General features: G+C 44.5%; 1 protein-coding gene and 1 long non-coding RNA gene across 2 annotated transcripts in view; both read left to right on the top strand.

The window, feature by feature from the left end:
• Nucleotides 1-20547, top strand: part of LOC108872622 (uncharacterized) — a 41889-nt gene that overhangs the window by 17623 nt on the left and 3719 nt on the right. The window lies entirely within an intron of this gene.
• sox3 (SRY-box transcription factor 3) lies at nucleotides 1068-3023 on the top strand. Its single transcript, XM_018660432.2, has one exon. The coding sequence runs from the start codon at nucleotides 1303-1305 to the stop codon at nucleotides 2203-2205; it is 903 nt and encodes a 300-aa protein (XP_018515948.1). The 5' UTR covers nucleotides 1068-1302; the 3' UTR covers nucleotides 2206-3023.

Genomic DNA, 20547 nt, shown 5'->3' on the forward strand with positions numbered 1-20547 from the left:
ATTTCAGCAACATGTATTCTTATGGGAAATGATTCTACACATTACCCCCCCCCCCCCTTTTTTTTTTCTTTTTTTTTTTTTTTTAAAAGAAAGTTAATTCATTCCATCTCTCAACCAAGTTTTATCTTCCAGTTGTGTAAAAGAAATTCATGTTGTGGCCTTTTTTTTACTGCGCGAAAGAGACAACAAAACTCCTGAGAGGAAAAAAAAACTTCCGAGCAGGTGGTCCATAAAGGTCCTAGGGAAAAAATTTAAGGCCATCTATTTTGACAAAAGATATCTGTCTGTTGAAGGTTTTGGCAGCACTGGAATCCCCCCCAAAATAAATAAATAAATAAATAAAAAAATAAGCCTTTTCTTCCATGTTGGCAAAATAATATTTTGTGGAATTGTGATTAAAGAAAAGCAACAAAAGCGTGTTTGACAGCAGGGAGAGTTGAGAGGATGTTTGTCTCCCAAGGGCACATTTTATTCCAATATTCCACTTTTTTACTTCAAGTATTTGCGCTCATTTTAACTCGGTTTTGGCCTGTTGGGATCCGCCTCTGTAATTAATTGACTGACACTGATCCCTTAAGTCTCCTGTTTCCCTGCAACATACAGATACTAAATAGCCTGTACTCTTGGTTTTATTTAAAGCATAGCCTACGTGTTTCTCCTAAATCGTTACAGCTGTTTATTTATTTTTGCATCTCTGACATTCAGTTTTACTCAACCCAAAATGCAGAAATTTGCTCACAAAAGCAGCTATTTTGGCTTTATTTTGCGCCAAAAATGATTTTGATGCGATCAGGCAACAACCACTCAATAACAAAAACCAAATCGGCTGCGTTTCCATCTTCATTATCGGATCATAAAGGTTATAAATCGCTTAATATGTTTTTGCGATCAGGTTGCGCTGCTGTTTTTAAAACTTTACCTCTCCCCTCCTCCTCTAACCAAAACACAGCGCTGATGTGCTCCGGTTGGTTACGCGGTGCCGCGCGCTGATTGGTCGCCCGCTCCTCATTGTCATGCTGTCAATCCGCATCACATGGTCCGGCCACTAGGCCTATTAACAGATGAGCTTGGCGAACAAGTTTACAGACTTCTGTTTCAGAGCCGTGGGGGACAGAGCAGCTTTGAGCGGAGAGAAACCAGAAGCACCTGCAGACGCATTTGCCTCTTGGGGCACAACTTTTTTCCCCCCTCATCTTCTTATGAGACTGGTCAGTACCTCTACCTCTTTGACTTTAGGCGCTGTTTTGGCGAACTTTTTCATTTTTTTTATGTGCCTGTGAGTGAACACTAAAAGCCGCCTGAATGTATAACATGATGGAAACCGAGATCAAGACCCCGCTCCCGCAGTCCAACTCGGGCTCGGCGCCGGGCGCAAAGAACAACAGTGCCAGCGACCAGGAGCGGGTGAAGCGGCCGATGAACGCCTTCATGGTGTGGTCCAGGGGACAGCGGAGGAAGATGGCTCAAGAAAATCCCAAAATGCACAACTCTGAGATCAGCAAGCGGCTCGGCGCTGACTGGAAACTTCTGACCGACGCAGAAAAGAGGCCATTCATCGACGAGGCCAAGCGTCTACGCGCTATGCACATGAAGGAGCATCCGGATTATAAATACCGTCCCCGTCGGAAGACCAAGACCCTGCTCAAGAAAGACAAGTATTCTTTGCCCGGGGGACTGTTGCCGCCGGGAGCCAACGCCGTCAACAACTCGGTGTCGGTGGGGCAGAGGATGGACGGTTACGCGCACATGAACGGCTGGACGAACAGCGCGTACTCCCTCATGCAGGACCAGTTGGCCTACCCTCAGCATCACAGCATGAACAGCCCCCAGATCCAGCAGATGCACCGGTACGAGATGGCGGGTCTCCAGTACCCGATGATGTCCTCGGCGCAGACCTACATGAACGCGGCTTCCACGTACAGCATGTCTCCGGCGTACACGCAGCAGACCACCAGCGCCATGGGACTGAGCTCCATGGCGTCCGTGTGCAAGACCGAGCCGAGCTCACCGCCGCCGGCCATCACGTCCCACTCTCAGCGGGCGTGTTTGGGGGACCTGAGGGATATGATAAGCATGTACCTGCCTCCCGGCGGGGACAGCGCGGAGCATTCCTCCCTGCAGAGCAGCCGGTTACACAGCGTCCATCCGCACTATCAGACCGCAGGGACTGGCGTCAATGGGACTCTACCTCTCACCCACATCTGAAAGCAACAGAAAAAGAAAGGACTTCAAACTTAAAAAAAAAAAAGTACTTCGGATACTTGAACTTTTTTTGGTTGCTAAAGAAACAACGTTCAACAGTTTTTGTTCAAAAACAACTTAATCACACTATCTTTTGAGTTGGCCTCATGAGGAGGTTGGTGTATTTCAGAAATGCTGGAATGGAGAGTTGGTACATAAATGAATTTTAAAAGGGATCGAAAGTGAACGTTGAGCCCATCAGAGTAAAAATGCATTGCAAAGAGGCTTTTTATCACAAGTATAAGCAATCAACATATGTAGAAGAATTGGACTTCTATATTTTAAATAATGCCATATTTTCTCTCTATGAAAAGGCATGTGGCCTCGTGAAGAGGTTGGTGTATTTCAGAAAAGCTGGATGGAAAGCTGGTACATAAATGTTTACACTTAATTTGTAGAATGTCAGTTGTCCTCGACTGTCCAAATTTTTGTAGTCTTTCTTTTCCCTCCCTCCTCCTCCTCCTCCTCCTGCTCTCCCCTTCATGACCTAGGTTAAAATGAAATGTTAAGACTGTGCGGGTCGCAAACGCAAGTTTTATTTATAGTAAGATTTTTTTTCTTTCTTTCTTTTTTTTTTTTAGCTTGTGAACCCGATGTTTTGTCACGTGAAAAAAATGTTCAAGTTTGTTTTTGTAAAAAAATGTTCTGTTCTGTGATGGTTTTTTGACAGTGTCATGTTTACTCATTATCCTGAACGAAAAGGTTTATTTAAACTGACGTTTCTACATATTTTAAGACCATCCTCTATTCTTAAATGCTGAATAAATTTGTACAAAACATGATTTTGTGACTCTGTCTTTTTGTGTGTAATACAAGGTTTGTTTTTTGTTTTTTTGTTTGGTTTTTTTTAATGTCTGGGGTGCAGGCTTGTCTCCCAAGGGAGCCTAAAATTGAAAAGTGGCTATTTTATAGGTAATGTGGAAGGATCTTTCAACACACTGGTAATCTGTCATTTTCACAATGACAATTTTGCACAGACCAAACAGCTGAAATTTACATTTTAAAGATGCATGTTCACAACAGTTATTTTATTCAAAACAACACAGGCACAGTGATATTTTCACTTTCTCTTTGTGGAGAAGCTTCTATGGGAATAATTTGGTCCTCAAATTCTTAAAGATGTGCTGAAAAAAAAAAAGAAATTTGTTTTTCTGGACAAAAAACAGCTCCTGTATCTTTTAAAATATTTGTCTAAATGATCCTCAGGCCTTTGGAGTTTGTATCTGAAATTTCTTGTAAATATTTTTTTAACAGGCTCATTAGTTTTAGAATTTACTTTTGTAGAAAATTAAAACTGTCTCATTTCATCGTATTTCACTTTCTGAATTACTTTATATATAGCCGACGAAAGGCTGTATTTGTCTTTTCCTCAATGAACTTCTAATACTTTTCCTTCCTTAGGTTCACCCAGTTCAGTCACTTATGCCACTACTTGTACTTGGTGAAAACAGACCTGAGTATTTTAACTCCAAGGGCTGTTATCACTTTGTTGCCTCAGTTAGCTCAGGTGGTTAGAATGTGATTTTCATATGTTGTCAAAGAATTCACTCGGATCATTTCTGTTTTTCTTTTAAATAAATAAATTCAAGAAGCTAAATATATAACACTGAAACAAATAAAGAAACAGGATGAGTGTCGGATCACTTCACAGTAAAAAAAAAAAAAAAAAAAAAAAAGGACTAAGTCACAGATTTTTCAGAAAATGTATGATTAAATTTGAAAATGTGTCCCTTTAAAGCACAAGAGATGTTGCCTGAAACTGGAAAAGTTTTGTAAATTCATCTTGTCAGTGTGGATGTGCCACTACAATATAATTTATGACTTTCTGTTTGGTAAATATAGAAAAATATGTAATTGATGACTTTAAAGACTCATGCATGTTGAAAGACATTTTCCTCATTTAGTCTTTTATACTATTTCTGATGTCCACAGATAAACTCACTGAAATTTTGTGATAACCCAAGCAACTATAATCTACATGGTAGATTTTATTTATTTTCTAAAAACAAATTGCCCTGAAATTGCATCACATTCACAAACTTAACTGGTGTTTAAACACATTCACTGTTGCTGACACACACATTATGCAAAGGTGTGTGTGTGTGTGTGGAAGAACGGAGCGGCCTGCTGTTGCAGTGTACCTTGGGATAAATAAGCCGCTGGCCACCAAGAGGGCCGAAAGCAGTGGCAGTCCTGCTGGCCTTCCCACACTCCCTGTAGGACTTGATCCACAGCTCAGCACAGCAGCCTGGATTAGCCCCACGCACCTTTGTGGAGGGAAAGATTATCTAGACCTCCCTGCATTCACTGACAGGGTCTTAAGTCACTCTAGCGTGCCAGCAGCCACCCGTCACCTAATCACACTCTCCAACTCATTTTTTTGTAATTAAGCAGCTTTTCTCTTCCTGTCCCTCTGTGTCAGGGGTGTTTGCCGTGGGCCGGACAGAGTGATGGTTTCTAGTCATTCATCAGACTACGGGAAAATTATGTAACCTCGGGATGGCTTTCACCTGCACAACTCCTTTGATAAATACATCGAGTTGTGGGTTAACTTTCAACCAGAAAATGCTGAGGTTTCTGCTTCACAACATATGCAAAACTTTTAACACGTCACCGCAGTGAAATACTTCTTACAGTTCCTGTTCGGTGAAGCTCAGTTCTCCGTGTGATCTCTGGGAATTTGGCACAGAGCTTTCATACATTACCTACTGATGATTTGAGTGAGTGAAAATCTGTGTTTTGTGGGAAGGTGTGTGTGTGTAAGTGTGTGCCTGGACCGTGCATAGCTATTGATTGTGTTTGAATGTTCTGGCAGTGAGGCCATCCGAGTTTGGCTCCCCAACCACCCTCGGCCCCCCTCTGCCCTCCCCCTCGCTCTCTCCCTGCTGAGCACCCGGAGGGCCTCTCTCTCTCTCTCTCTCTCTCTCTCTCTCTCTCTCTCTCTCTTCTCTCTCTTCTCTCTCTCTCTCTTCTCTCTCTCTCTCTCTCTCTCTCTCTCTCTCTCCTGTCATGTGGAGCTCTGTGCCCACTCAGCAAGTGCAGGCATATCCCACTTCCATCTGCCTATGACCTCACAGCCCCTGTTTGTTTAACCCCCTCTCCAAAAACTAACCTAATTATAGCCCTGTAGAACATGGATTCAGCGGATTCCCAGTGGATTCTGCCCGCAGTTTATCTTTGCGCACCTATGTATGTGTGTGCAGCGCATGCAAAGCTCTGGCTTAACAGCAGCAGTGCCATGGGCCATGTTTCAGTCTATCCTGTTTTTCCCTCTCCTCATATTATGTCAGAACATGCCCCGCCAGTTGCATGTCTTGTGGGAGTATATGTGAACGAGGTGGCAAAAGCACAAGGAGCGTGTTTTCGAGAGTCCCTTTTTACGTCAGTGTGATGAGTGGAAAAACTCATTACACAAATCTGGCTGACAAGTTGACGTTGGTGACATCACTGGCTCGCCTGCTCAACTGGCTGGGCAACTCGCGGCAGGAACACACCTTCTGAACACACTGCTGTGCACACAGCTTTTAACGTAATCTCGAACTCAAATCTGGAACCTCCTCTGGTGTGAAGATCAGAAATCACCTAGATAACATATTTCGAGTGTAACAGATGAATAGATGAGTGTGGTTAGGGACTGCACCTATGACACAGTCGGACTGTATTGATTTGCTTTGGCTGGGGATCTCCAGGAGGCCCTTTAGGAGTTGAGCCTGAAGGGTGGGGGTGGGGGTGGGGGGGGCCCTGGAGTGGGCCTGTCCAGCTTGGGCAGGCCTTGTCCAGAGCTGGAGAGGGGACTCGTGTGAGGTACTCGGATTGACAGCAGAGCGGTGTGTGTGTGTGTAGAGGTGCGGGGGTTGGGGTGGAGGGTGGGGGTTAATCTCCCTGAACTGGGGCAGATGTTGTTAACGAGCTCCTCTCAGGTCGACTCCCTGCGTGGGAAAATGGCATCAAATCCTCCTGGGGTCAGGGCTTTTGGGCTGACCCACTGAGAGCCATCCCTCTCCAACTGCACCGTCCCCTTCAATCCCCAGTCTCCATTCACTCACCCACTCGCTTGCTCACTGAGAGACACTAGAGAAATCACATTTGACCGTTTTCCTTATACCTCTACTCTCCTCTACTCTTTTAAGTGCCATCCCCTAATTTTCAGCTCCTTGCCTGGACGCATGTGAGCACCGACCGACTTGTTTCATGATGCAAATGTCTCATTAATGATAGCTGTGGTTGGATCGCCATGCCTTACACAACCACAAGGAATGCTGAGTGGGAAATGCTTCAAAGGCAAGCATGCCGCCACTCAAGAAACTGCATCCGCCCAGCAGCAACTTTACTTGCATTTGTCACTGGAGAGTAAATTAGTTGAAGTAAGGCCTGATAGACTTTCAGTTGCCTGAGTTGCCTGAGTTGCTTTTTTTTAAAAATGACGGTCCCAAATCATTTTTCAAACAACCTGAAGAATTTAATAGAGTTTAATATTCTGAGAATGGTTTTCTCAACCTGCATTAGTCACATCTTTGGCTTTGATCTGGTACAGGAGATCTCTGTTGAATGATATATTAGAAACACCTGGCACCTGTATAGAGCGTGGTGGAGTGTGTATGAATCAAATCTTTTAATGTCAGGGAATCAGCCATCGATCTGTTTCATATGATTACAATTGAGAGGAAATTAAAGAGAAAGTGCCAAGCGCTGTCACCATGATGTTTTGTGACCTGTGTGCTGACTGTACGCAGTGAGCACAGGAGTTAGCTGTGATGTGGCTTCTTCTCATCAGTCATATCCGAAACAGGAACGTCTCTTTTACCATGTCAACATGCCTGCTTTAGGGTTTATCTTGACTTAGGTTTTAATGTGAGGGTCATCCATTAAGGTGTCTGACTCCGAAGGTGTGTTTACTTTGTCCCAGCAGGTGTGTGTGAATATGAGGCTCGTCAAATATGAGACAGGATTACCGCCTCTTTTGTCCCGAACAAAACAAATACAAATCACACGAACAAGCTGAAATGGGAGGATTCATTTTTTTGTTTAGTTTTTTTCTGCTGCCTGGGTTGTATGTTTAGAGAAGTTTTTCAGACGAGGATTCTCTGACGTTTTGTTCGGCTAAGCGCTTCTGGGGTTTACTTGGACTTGTTTTCGCTTGTAATTGTGGTCGGAGGAAGATGTGTAAAACCACACACACACATGTACAAGTACACAACCTAGAATGAAACTGGATTTAAAGGCCTCTTCCTGAATAACCTGTAAGGGTGATTATATACAAAGGGTTGGTTCTAATGTGCATTAAGGAGCTCAGACACCAAGTTGGACTCCTCCAGTGTGTAAAAGTGTGTCTGCTGCAGATGGTCCCTTTCTGTAGTGTACATCACTTTGTCTATGAACACTGGAGCATGTAGCGTTGCTTTTAATTTGCCAAACTAGAGTTGTGACCCCACTTCTGACCTGTCTTGGAAGCCCAGAAAAAAATGGGGCCAAGTGTATGTGTGCCCGACGTATGTGCTACGCCTAGGGACAGTGAAGAGAGTATGGGATTGCTGCAAGACAATGCAGAGTCGGGGTGGGACTGCGGGGGTAAGGAGTTAAGGGGGTGACAAGGGGGGAAGATTAGGCCTCTCATCTAGGCCACAGATATTGATTAGTGTTTGTTGAGGACAGTGAGAGGCAACACAGATTGACACATACACAATGGCGGTGTGGTGACTGTGCTCCATCAGAGACTGTCTGATCATATCACTATTGTTGGGAGCTGTGTTCATTCAGTAACCTGTGCCCACACGCTCCTGCCCCCTCCTACTAAACACACACCCTCCATGCTCCAAAAAACAAAAAACAAAACACACTTGCACATATTGAAAAAAGGTACGCTGTCCAATGCACCCAAAGTACGAGCAAAGATTTATTCTCCTGGGGGCACTGGTCAGGTTGGGGGTGACTTTGTCTTTTAGTGCAGTCCAAATTGTGTGTGTGTGTGTGTGTGTGTGTGTGTGTGGGGTTTATGGGAGTATAACCCTGGGAACATAGGGGGAGGTGGAATACCCTCAGCTACGGGTCAGTCCTGACTGACTCTGTCACTTATTGATTAGTTGCCATGGAGAGTTAGTCAGGCCATCTCTCTTGGAGGTGTGTCCCTGAGGGCCAGCAGCACTGCCCAGATGAGCCTGTGGAGGCTTTGTCTGCAGGGGGTCAGTGTGTGTGTGTGTGTGTGTGTGTGTGTGTGTATCTTATGTACACTCTGTGTGTGTCTGTGTGAGTGTGAGCGTGTGACCTCGCTAACTCTCACTCGCGCTTCCTTCATCCTCATCCCTCCTCCTTTTGACCCCCTGCGGTAGTTTTTCTTCCACTCTTGCATCGTTCTCCTGACTGGACCAACTCCCTGCTAATCTGCAATATCTCTTAGAGAAAATGCGTCAATGTTTATGCATACACTTACTCCCAAGGGATCTGTAATAATGGGGATTGTAAACAAATTGTCCAAACTTATTGAGCTGTGAAATCCCCTTCATAGCCCCTGGATTTGCCTACTTATATGATCCTCTCTCATCTCTCCTCTCATATTGTCACAGTTCCCATCAAACTTTAAGTAGAAAGGGGAAGTGGGAGTGGGTGCAGGAGGAAGGTGGATGGTCAGGACTCGATGGTGCCAGAGGTCCACCTGCGGTAGCTGACGACTCCACTGACAGCCCAGCAGGGGATAGAGAGGGTGGTGGTCTTCACACCTCTCCGGAATCATTAGTAGATTCAGGACTACAGGTAGAGAACAAGGCAACATGCTGGTATTTACTTTCATTGACAATACTGAGAGATAAAAAGGTAGAAAGACAATACAGTTCTCCGTGCTTTATGATATTTTGCTGACAACTGCAAACTTCATCTGGATCAGTTTTTTATGATTCTAAAACATATTTTGATCAAGATCACCCAGATTTAAAGGATACAACTGTTTTGCAACGTAGCCATTTCTCTATTAGTACTAATAGTAAAATTGTATTCAACAGGTTAATTGCTGGGATCAGAGAACATGGAGGCACAGTGAAAAGTTTTTTTTTTTTTTTTTTTTTTTTTTAGCTCAAGGTTACCATAACTGACTTGGAAAAGACAAGACAAACAGGAATGGTAAAATTATTCACAAAACTGTCCTTTGTAAATGTCCATCAAAGTTTACTGACTGACTTCCTGCTTCAACGTCAATGCCCCATACTTACTGCAGTTGTGTGTGCCCACTTTTTCTCTGCAGTGGCAGTGCATTGCCATAATTTCGGGGGCATTTACCCTTGGTTTCCCTCATAAATACTGTGGTGAGTGATTGAGATAATCTGGCTAAACTAACGCCTGAGTGCTCCTGTTTCTTGCCCTGTTGGGCTTTGTTGTAACAGTGCCACCATATTCCCAGATCTCAGCAATTAGTGAGTACAATGTTTTTATAACTGATGGAAAACAAAGGCCCAGAACTGTGAAAATAAGACCTAAATCTGAATACACTGCATTCCTCTCCTATTGAAACATTTATACATTTTCAATTTAAAGTTTCAAGTACAGTCTTCAAAGAGAAAAAGTAACATTTTCATTTGATTTTCACTTATAATTGTAAATTTATAGTCAGACTAATGCAAACTTCTCCTTTAAGAACATGCGCACAAACTTCTTAACCCGAAACTTGACGACAGGCCCCCACTATCCCTCCCTAATATCACACCTTGGATGCATAAACATGCCTGTGCTCCACACATCACCCCACCCCGGGGGGCCTGCATGGCTTTAGTGCCGCACTGTGACACCAATCAGGGGAGATGGCGGGCTCCTTTGTCATGCAAACACCAATCGCTTCTTGTCTTATTCAAATGTCTGCCCTCTCTCTTTCTCCTCTCCCTCACTCTCGCTCAACCCCTACCCCGCTTCAACCCCCACCCCGCACCCTTCCACCCCCGACTTCAGCCCTCTCACTCTCTCTCTCTCTCTGTCTCTCTCTATCTGTCTCTCCCTCCTTCTCAAGTCCAAGTAAATCCTCGCTGAGAGAAGAGGGAGCCTCCAGACCCTGGGTAGCTCAGGCAGGCCTCTCTCCTGGGGGTCAGCCTGTGTCTCAGTGCATGGGGCTGTTTCCAGGCCCAACCAAGTCTATTTCATATTCAAATGTTACAATCAGGCCTCTGACCCACAGGGGGCTCTTTATGGTTTGCGGCCCCAGGTCACAGGGTCAAGATGGTGATTTAATAGCTGAGGCAGAGGAAAGGAGCCGGGGAGCCAAGTGATTTAGAGGATGAATGAGTAATAAAAAAGCATTTTTCCTAAGTTGTCATGTAAATTTCAATCCTTATTCAATATGAGGCTCCCTCCACACTAGAGGCCTTCCTCAATGGCTTTCTAGTGGACTTTGGTCATTCAGAATTAAGAAAGTCCATTTTCTGCTTTTACTCTTGACTTGTGGTTGGTGTAAACAGTAGCTGACGGTGAAGCGTCTGAGGATTAGGGATGGAGATAAGGACACGTTAAAGAGTCATCGTGCTTGTATGGTGCCACTGTGTCTCAGATGTCCTCATGCTCTGGAGTGGCCTGTTATTCCTGTCCTCGAGGGTGTGTTCCCAGCACAGCAGCTCCAGTAACATAGGCGGTGTATGTATGTGTGAGAGAGCTAGAGTGGATTTTTTTTTTTAATGTGTGTAGTAGGTCAGTTTTGATTATAGGAGAAAGGTGGAAGCAAAGTCCTCCCTAGGACCTGACACACAAAGTTTCAAACGATTTGCCTTGTTACACAGACGTTTCATCATTGGCATCACACCGTAAACCTCTCTATATGTATGTTACTCATCCTGTTCAGGCCCTCCCTTAACCTGACTCATTTAAACCGCAAACCAGCCCTTCAGTTTCACAGAATCATTGATGATGGGTCTGGTTTTATTTCTTTTCCATTTTTTCTGCATCATGATAATCCTGGATTTGAGCCCATTTCTGCTGATGTTTACATTTTCATCTCAAGAATCAGAAAAGAAATGCAAGATACTGCCATTTGTTCAGAAATAGGCAGGAAGTAATATGCTGCAGAAGATATATATGTAATAAAAGGTGATAAAAACCCAATGACACACCTACTGAGTGGCACCAGTATTTATAGAGGAGAGCAAATAGTGAATGAATGAAATCTATTTTTGTGTCTTGTCGAAAACATGTCACACCTATCAGGGTTATGAGAAACTATTCACATAGACATCACAAGAAGAGGATCTACGTATATAGTGAACACACACTAGCTTTAAATTTTTAGATCCATATAAATATAGGTTATGTCACCTCATTGTACCCACTTGGAAAAAAAAAAGTGAAAAAACACTAAAAAAGACACAAGGAATCAACAATCTTTAATTTTAGGCCTTCTGAGTACAGGCCTTATGTCTTTCTCAGGCCTTAGAAATAAAATCTGCAACCTCATACTTCACTTAACTTTGTATGAACTTAAATTCTTCAAAAGCCACTTTAATGTGTTCAACTTGTTCAGTCATATGACCTGTTTCATTTAGAGCTGAAGTAGTTAATCAATTACTGATTTCTCAGTTAACAGAATATTGATTAGCAATGATTTAAATGATCAATCAACTGTTTTAAAAGCAAAAAATGGCTGGCTGTGCCTCTTCCAGTGTGAGGATTTTAGGATTTTAAAGAGCCAATGATTAATCGATTTATCAAGAAGATCCTGTAGATTAATCGACCCAGTAAATATATGATGCTTTATTGTAGTAACATCATCATCTCATCTCTCACTCCATGAAGTATCCTCTTAAGCCAAAGACCAAGTTTTTTCTCTTTTGAGAATTTCAGTGGAGATGAATTCATTCACACTCTGCAGCTTCCACTAACAGTAGCAGAGGCCAGAAGCAGAGGGCGACATGGTGAGATGAGGTTGAGGGGCCACTGCAGGGCAAGGTAGGGCAAGCCTCAGTGGGCACAGCTGTAGCTCATAGTCATTACTGCTCCTCTACTGGTTTAGAAGAAAAGGGCCGGTCCCGCCACATGGCCACTCTGCCACGCCTGTCCCCTTGTCCCCTGCCACACACACACACTCACACACACACTAACCCAGGAAGGCCTGGTAGCGCCAGGCGGCACCACTCGCAGTTTGCACTCCTCTCACGTGTGGCAAGGCAGTGGAGCAAAACAGAGAGGTGTTGCAGGGTAGTGACGGGGCTGGGGATGGAGGCAGGGGTGAGGGGGTAGGAGGGGGTGGGTGTAGAGGTTAAACCAGGGTAGGGGGGCTCTGTTCCTTCCTCTCTTATCTCCTGACTGACCATTCTCTTTCCCATCTCCTCCTCTACCCCCCACCCCCACCCCCAACTCCCTCCCTCTCTCCCTTTTGTGGCCCGTGCACCTGCAGCCCTTGAGTCTGGGCAATAAAGCTGAAGGATTTGTCTACTGGAGGTTGGAGGAAAAAGTGGGGGAATCATTAGACAGCATGGGAAATACAAAAGCAACAGGTTCAAGCTGAACTGTGGTCGCCTGATATGGTGCTATGCCATATTCCGCAGTGATGGGCTTGATGTGATGCAGTTTGACACAGAAGGAGTGAGTTTAAGCAGATTTGTGTCCAGATTTGCACACTGTTTGGGTTAGAGTCATTGTGAATCAGTCTGATCTGACACATGATCAGCTTCCAACCCTTGGCATGCTTTACTTCCATGTAGGAGCCTCACGTATGTAAAATGAACAAATCTCTGCTGTTGTATGAGGACCATGAATCTCCAAAATATCAACTTGTCAAAGTTCATTTAGGACATAAATTAAGTTTAAGGAACAGACAAATTTTTTTAATAGAGGAACACCTAATTCTGTAGTTTATGTGGAAAAAATCAGCAATTTGGAGATTTAAAACTTTTTTTACTAAGGATTAGACTGATGTTCAACAGTAAAATGTGTTTTACAAGCTGGATTGAAAACAAAATAGATCAATGCTTTTTTCTAATGCACATACACAATGTGTCATTAAAGGAAACAGCTGGTGATATTAGCTATTTTTTTCTTGTCAACAAATTCAATGAATAGACCAAAACCAAGTGCGACAGACAAGGTAGGAACGTAGGAAAATGTTGAGAGTTGGACTAACCTGTTGTTGGTCTTTTCTAACAAAAAAAAAAAAAATAAAATACCAGACTTTAAACCCTGACACCCTGACCTGTAACACTGATGTAGGTGTCCAAAATTTGCACAGTTATAGGGATATACAGGCTCTCGTTCTGACCTTGGTTCCCCAGGGAAGCTGGTTTTATAATCACAAATCCACATGAAGGCAAGTGTGCCACAAAAGTGACCAAACTGAAATAGTGGTTCGGTATAAAGAGAATGTATAGGTGAAATAAAATTGTTCTCAGCCATGTTCTGCGGAGTCTCTGTTCAATTCCCCACCTGTTGTAATGTTATGTTCAGTCATGTAGAACTTTTCTCTCACCCATTGCATGCCAGACCCCCCACATTGTAAATCGCTGCAAAGGGAAAAAAGATTCAGCTCTTTTAGAGTGCGACCATGAAGGCAGAGGAAATCACTCTAAACGGTCTTAATTCTGCCATTAGATGAGAGGGAGCGCTGTGGGGATTGGCTGGCCCTATGCTCCATATTCACAGAAGCAGGATGAGGTTGGGAAGCCTGCTGAGAAAATGGTGTCGTAATCAGGAGCCCGGCAGTTCTGCCTGATCAGGTACACTAGCCCCTCTTCTCGTTTCCTCAAAACCCCTCCTCCTCCTCCTCCTCCTCCTCTTCTTTTGCCTCTCTCCCCTCATTTCTCTTCCCTTCCCCTGCCCCGTAAGGAGATCCTAATAAGAGTTTTGGACGTACTGAGCTCCTCTCATGTGAGGACCTGGCAGGAGGGAACAGAGATGAGGCCTGGGGTTGGGGGGGGGAGTGAAGCTCGAGGTATGGAGTTGTGGTGGTGGTGGGATGGTGGCGGAGTGAGGAGGGGTGGGGGGGCTGTTTTTTTTTTTTTTGTTCCCACATTTGATTATTCAGGTTGGCTGAACTAAATTCTAAACCCATAAAATTCGTATCCCCTCTGGGGGACCATTTGCATATATTTCAGTAACCCCCTCCCTTACATCCCAATTCCCCTTTTTTCTCAGAAAGTAAAAGAGAGGGCAAAGCAACCAGGCCTGTCTAGGCTTTAAGATGTCACTGTGGTGTGAAATATGGGCGAACAAGCAGGGTCTTTGAAACTCAAACTAACCCCCCACCAGCCTCTGAGCTGCAGCCACACACACATATACAGACCCAGTCATCCTCTTGCACTCCACTGGTTGCTATTCTTAAGTAGGAATTAAATTTCCTGTCAGTGAATAAGTTACATGCTCCGTAAGTTTATTCTCAACTTTCCGCACCTGAGATACTTCCAGGTGTACTGTTGTGTTTGTTTTGAGTTCCATTAAGAGAGAGTCATATCTGTACAGACTGGAAACGAAGCTGCCCTTGTTGGACTCCAATGCGTCTCTGTGTTTATGTTTGCATGGCAGCGTAAAGATGAAGGGGAACGCACATGTAGCTGAGCGCATAGAGAAGCAATCTAGACGAGGGCAGAGCTCCACATCACCAGTCAGCCATAAGAGACACCTGTTCATTTGTTTGGCTAGTGAAGTCGAGTTTTTGTTTTCGCCGTGCCAACCGGGCCCTGCTGGCACTAGTTTTACTGCCCATCTGTATGGATGGGTGAAATTAGACGATTGGTCTTTGAAAAAAGGGGAAGGGGGCGCTGGGGTGGGGGGGTGGGGAGTTGATACTTGATGGCATTTTGGTCACATGGGGTGAGTTGCTGTCATCCTTTAACCCCCCCCAACCCCCCAACCCCAACCTCCCTTCCCCTCTCCCCCCTGGACCCCCTTTTCCTCCCCCTCCCGTGCCCACTCCCTGGTGCACAGGCAGAATGCAGTGTCAGGAGGGTGAGCACTGAGCGCCCATTGTGTGTGCTAACCAAAGCGGAATGCCCGGGTGACAAAAGGGGGAGGAGTAGGCTCAGGGCACACAAAGCCAGGGGGAGGAGAGGGGGGTGGCGGAGGAGGAGGGGAGGGAAAGAGAGAGGGGGTGGTGGTGTGGTGGTGGGGTAGGGGGGCAATCTGCTGGGGGCTAAATAGACCCACTCAGCCCCAAAAACTCTAGGCACCCTAAAACACCCCCCACCCCCCCCAAAACTGCCTTCTCACCCTCACCAGGCCTCCCTGCCCCCTGGCTCTGGGGGTGTACAGTACGCGGGCCGCTGGAAGTTGCCCTTCGGTTCCCAGCAGTTTAAAAGAAAGAAGAGAACCTACAACAACTGAACCTTCAAACTATTAGGTGTTGGTGTTATGAGTCATGCCCCCAAGGTCTAAAACAGGATGTATTTGCCAACAGTAGTCATGGTTTCCAATCTCTGTCATTAGTCAGGGATGTCCTATAAGCCCCATTTATCACTGTCAGATATTTACAAAACAGACGGGGAATTCTCTATTCTACTCACAAGTAACATAAAACTTTAGAATAAACATTTCAGGAAAAACAATCTATATTATATATATATATATATATATATATATATATATATATATATATAAAATATAGAGATTTTTCCCCTGCTGATATCCAGTTAACACTTTGGACAGCTCTTTAAACGAGTTTGTGTGACCTATGACTTTGTATCTGTGTTTGTGAATGTGTATAAGTGAGTGCTTGTGTGTGTGTGTGTTTTGGGAGGGGGGGGGCATGTACATGTACTCACCTGCCTATTCTAGAAGCTGAGAGCAATCTCGTCTGTGTAGCATCGCACGTAAAAGCCAGCCTCTCAACTCCCACACAGGACCTGGGGCAACAGTGCGGCCACTTTAAAAACACGCGAGACAAACCCTGAATTAACTCTTTCTTAATACCAATATATCTCCTGCAGATGCAAGTAGGAGCAGATCCGCTTTAAAACAGGCACCTCTGCACTTTCAGTAGCAATCATACTATATCTGTTTATTGGCCTTTAAATCTCTTTTTAAAGCTCTGCTGCCTATAACTTGATCATTAATAGCATCTCTTGTGTTTTAACAAATGACCGCTGAACAATAAATCAGATGACAGGATATTATTGCATTTGCAATGAGAGGCGTCATGGGATTTTTAAAAAAATTTCAGTTGGAAACTTTGATAATTGTAGAATTGTTATTTATTTATTTTTTACTCATGTATTATATTATTTGCTTATATTGCCATTCTCTCCATGTATTAGCTTCATGCATTTAAATGAGGTTAATTATCATCCTTTGTACCTTGTCAATAGCAATGGGAGGTGATGTAAGTGCCTTATAATATAGGTTAAATTTGCTTTTTTTGTTTGGTGTAACTTATATCTTGGGTGATGTTGCAGAGTCTCTCACTGACAGCATCAAATCTGTTTGTTGTTGCCAAAAATGACCTGATGCACCACCCATGTGCGGATGCTGCCAGCGCCTGTGAAGCCACTTTGAAGAGAACCTTCGTCCCTCGTGGTCCTTCCTCTTTCCTAAAAAATGACAGGGCAGATCAAAGGGGATGCTCTAAAGAAAACTCTTAATGGTGACCTCCCCTCCTCCCTGCCTCTCTCTCCTGGTCCCCTCATATGCACACTTAACATCTGCACCCACCCACCCCCCTTCTTTTATTCATGCAAACCTCAGCCTTTCCCGTCGTATTTACATACGCCACTGCAGGGCAAAGGTAGTTTCCCGTTTTATCTGTGCTGAGTTCATAGGAAGTAGCTTGCTGAGTTGTTTTGGTTTCTGTGTTGTTAGTGAAATGCAGCGGGTCAAATGCAAGCCTCGGGGGCATGCGCAGGTCACAGGGTAAACCTGGCAAGGTCGATCCCCTTTACCTTTGTGACTAACACAAAGTGTGTGTGTGTATACGCGCCTACACGTGTGCTCATGCATGTATGCACATCAGCACATGAATGTCAGTTGAGTTTGTACTGTCTGTGCCGGTGCAGTCAGAGCCCCTCCATCAGTGCTGACCCAGGCAGCCATCATTGTTCTCCGGCTGTAAATCACCCTGCTGCAATCAAGGCCCTGATCTAGGCTTCTCTGAGCCCTCTCCACTCCAGATGATTCCCCTCCTGATTGGCCTAACTGGACTCCTGTCTGTGGCAGCAGATTAGCATGGATTGTTTTTTCTATGTGGCATACAGATTGAGACATGTTAGCATTCACACCTCCACACAGCACCCCGGGGCTCTGTAGAGCCTCCAAAATGCAGAGAAAAACCAGACTTCACCCAAAGCTGTGGTACTTTTTGGAAGAGCAGAAGAAATACAGGTGGTGGACAAAAAACAGGGACACCTGCCAAAATAGTCGATTCCCATAGCATTGAACATTGTTATGCTCCATCTTTGATAACTGTATTAGAAGGCTGTTAACATGTTTATTTTTGTGGCCTTAATTTTAGTTGTTGTATCACTGTACATTTAATCAACTTAATTTTGTCCACATCTGGCCACATCTATTCACTTATATTTATTCAGTAGAGGATGTGTCACAGCTTTTTGAGACACTTTAAGACACGTCTTTATTAATGGGAACATTATTTTTCACTAGTATTTCATATGCTGTTACAGTGGTTCATTACAGTAATTAAGTAACAATAACAGTAATTCAATTTAATTCACTTTATTTCACCAGGATAATCCAGTCATAAATTCTGTTCTATAAGGAGTCCTGTGTTCATTCAATTTAGACTTGTAACAGTTTGTCCTTTGTTTTGTCTCTCTGCTTTTGGCATAATTTCTCCAAAGATCCTGTTTCACGTAACTGTTCCCTCTGGTAATGGCAATGGCTCATTTTTAAAATTTCCTCCCTGATCATTTTTCCCCTCTCCAGATATAACGATACTCGTACATTCATGAGCTGATCAGGTGAGATGTACCTGCGAGGGAGGGTTCCCACCTACTGTGGCCTATGTATGCAACTCCTGGGGTCTTTTGTTCTCCCAGTGGGGGATCATTCGCTTGAGCACCTTGTCAGCAGCAATCAGGGAGTGACCAGTGGCTGGAGAGGCAGGGCCCATCACCTCCCACAGAGAGAAACTGGCTTATCTATCAGTATCTATGCAATCGTTATGGGAATAACAGCGGTATGTGATGTGATACCATGTCTAGTTTAGAAGTCAGAGATGTAGTTTATGATGTGTTTTAATAGGAATATGTTAGATAAATGGTGTTTTGTGTTGATATAAAGTACAGTCTCTCTTGGGAGCTGCTGCAGTGTGATTTTAGGTCAGGGTTTTAGGGTCTCACAGACACACACACACACACACACAAATTCCAACCCATAGCTGGTTGAGTTATGTTGTCGTGGAGACGGTCATTGTGTAGGCCTCATGGAATCCTGATGACATCACAGTGATTCCAGGCTCTGTGTGTTCAGTGATCACGGGGATCACAGGCCTCAAGTCTGGGTCCTTGCAGTGGATGAGAGAGAGATAGTGACTAAAGAGACAGAGAGATAGAAAAAGCAAACAAGATTTTAGAAAGCTATAAATTCCAGTCAGAGATGTGTGTGTGTGTGTGTGGCATGTAGAGGGAGGATTTCAAATACTTCTGCCAGAGAAGGGAAAGCAGTCTGATCAAAACTCCAACAATATGTAAACAACAACAATTTTAAGAAAATAACACTTTAAGGACTTTGATATAGACAAATGTGACTTGATAAAAACCCAACAATAACAGAGGATGCTGGAGACTAACATCTCAACTGACTAAGTTATGAATCAGACAAAGATCCTGGGGTGGTGAGGGGGGGGAGGAATTGCCTCTGGTGTACATATCCTCATGTCTGATAATCCCGCTCCATGTGTCTGAGCGAGACTCTCTTGACATGGGCGTAATGGTAATTATGGTGATTTACGACTCGTTCCTCCAGTTGCCACCATTATATCACATGGGCTGTATGTTTTTTTTTTTTTCATGGAGAGGCGTTGAGTGGCTCCTCATAATTCTCCCTAATAAGAAAGGCCTCGCTTTGATTTGGAGCAACTGTACTGTATTTTCCCACTTGGTTGGAGCAGCTCTGTGCGTGTCTCCTTGTGCTTGCACGATAAAGACGAGTTTCTCAGGCTTGAGTGTGTACTCCTGTGTTTGCCTAATGCTCACATGTGTATGTGTTGACACATTATGCGTGTGTTTGCTCATTGTGTGTGTGCGTTTACCTTCGCAGGGTGGGGCGAAGGGGTCTGAGACGGTTGAGTAAGGTGGGTGGGTTTTGGTGGTGCTCGGACCTCGGCTCCCAGGAAGCTCTCTGTGCTCCAGAAACCCGAGCTTCGGCCTGTTCAGACAATGAGGGGGAACACGTGAGACTCTGGCACATGGTGGCTAGGGTTACCTGCTTGCTCTGCCTCGCTCTGAACTTTTGGCCCTCGGAGCAAAAACCTCCCCACCCTTATGACTCCTCCGCTGCTCCACCTGCCTCACTGCTCTCTGTCCTCCCTTCAGTTGTCCTTGTGTGTCTTTCTCAACTCACTTGTGTCTGACAGGTTTGAGCTCTTCGTGCTGCCACTCCTCACTTGGGGCTGGCGATACAGTCGTTGCCCCCTACTCCTGCACCTTTGTTACACATCATTATGACTGATGATCTTTTGAGTGAATCGGTCATTGTGAGAATTCCTCCATTTTTTTTTTTTTTACGTGTCTGCGTGTTTGCTGTCTGTCTCTCCAGACAAAAGGCAGGCTGGGCCTCCCCCATCAGATCTCCATCCATCCACAGTCCACAGGTGAACTCCTTCCACCAGCCGGGCAAACCTGACTTTCAAGTCTCCCACCCACACTTATTGGACTGCTGTCCTCTCACCTGTGCAAATATGAAAGAGAGAGAGAGAGAGGGAGAGATGGAGAGAGGGAGGGTGGAAAAGAGTGAAATGGAAAGATATCCAGGCCTTTGGTTACTGGGTGGGGCGCAGAAAAGAATACCGCACAGCTGAGCAAACCTCCATAGCCATAGGACTTCACCTGTACACTCTCCACTTTTCTCCTCTCTGTTTTCTCTCTTAATCCATTCTCTCTTTCTGTAACTGGCCCCACAGCGATAGTGGGCTAAGGCGTTCTTTTATTGCTGCTGAATAGAGATTTCCTTTGAGGTTATGGAGTTGATACACTCTCCAATGTCATTTTTGTGCCGTGGTCACAATGTAGAGTGATTTACTGCCCTGGGGAACACATACTCTCTTTAGAAGTGTTCTCGTGTAGGTGTAGGTATTATCTGGATATTATTCAGGAAATCCTTTTATCTAACAATATCCGCAGCAGAACTTTGACTTAATTTGAAAATGTAACCTATAATCTAGATCACACTACGCTTAAACCAGCT

This window comes from Lates calcarifer, linkage group LG8 (genome assembly GCF_001640805.2).
Source record: "Lates calcarifer isolate ASB-BC8 linkage group LG8, TLL_Latcal_v3, whole genome shotgun sequence".
NCBI classification, from domain to species: domain Eukaryota; kingdom Metazoa; phylum Chordata; class Actinopteri; family Centropomidae; genus Lates; species Lates calcarifer.

Excerpts from the sequence above, each read along its gene's own strand:
- sox3 (XM_018660432.2), top strand. The coding sequence starts at position 1,303 with ATGTATAACATGATGGAAACCGAGATCAAGACCCCGCTCCCGCAGTCC.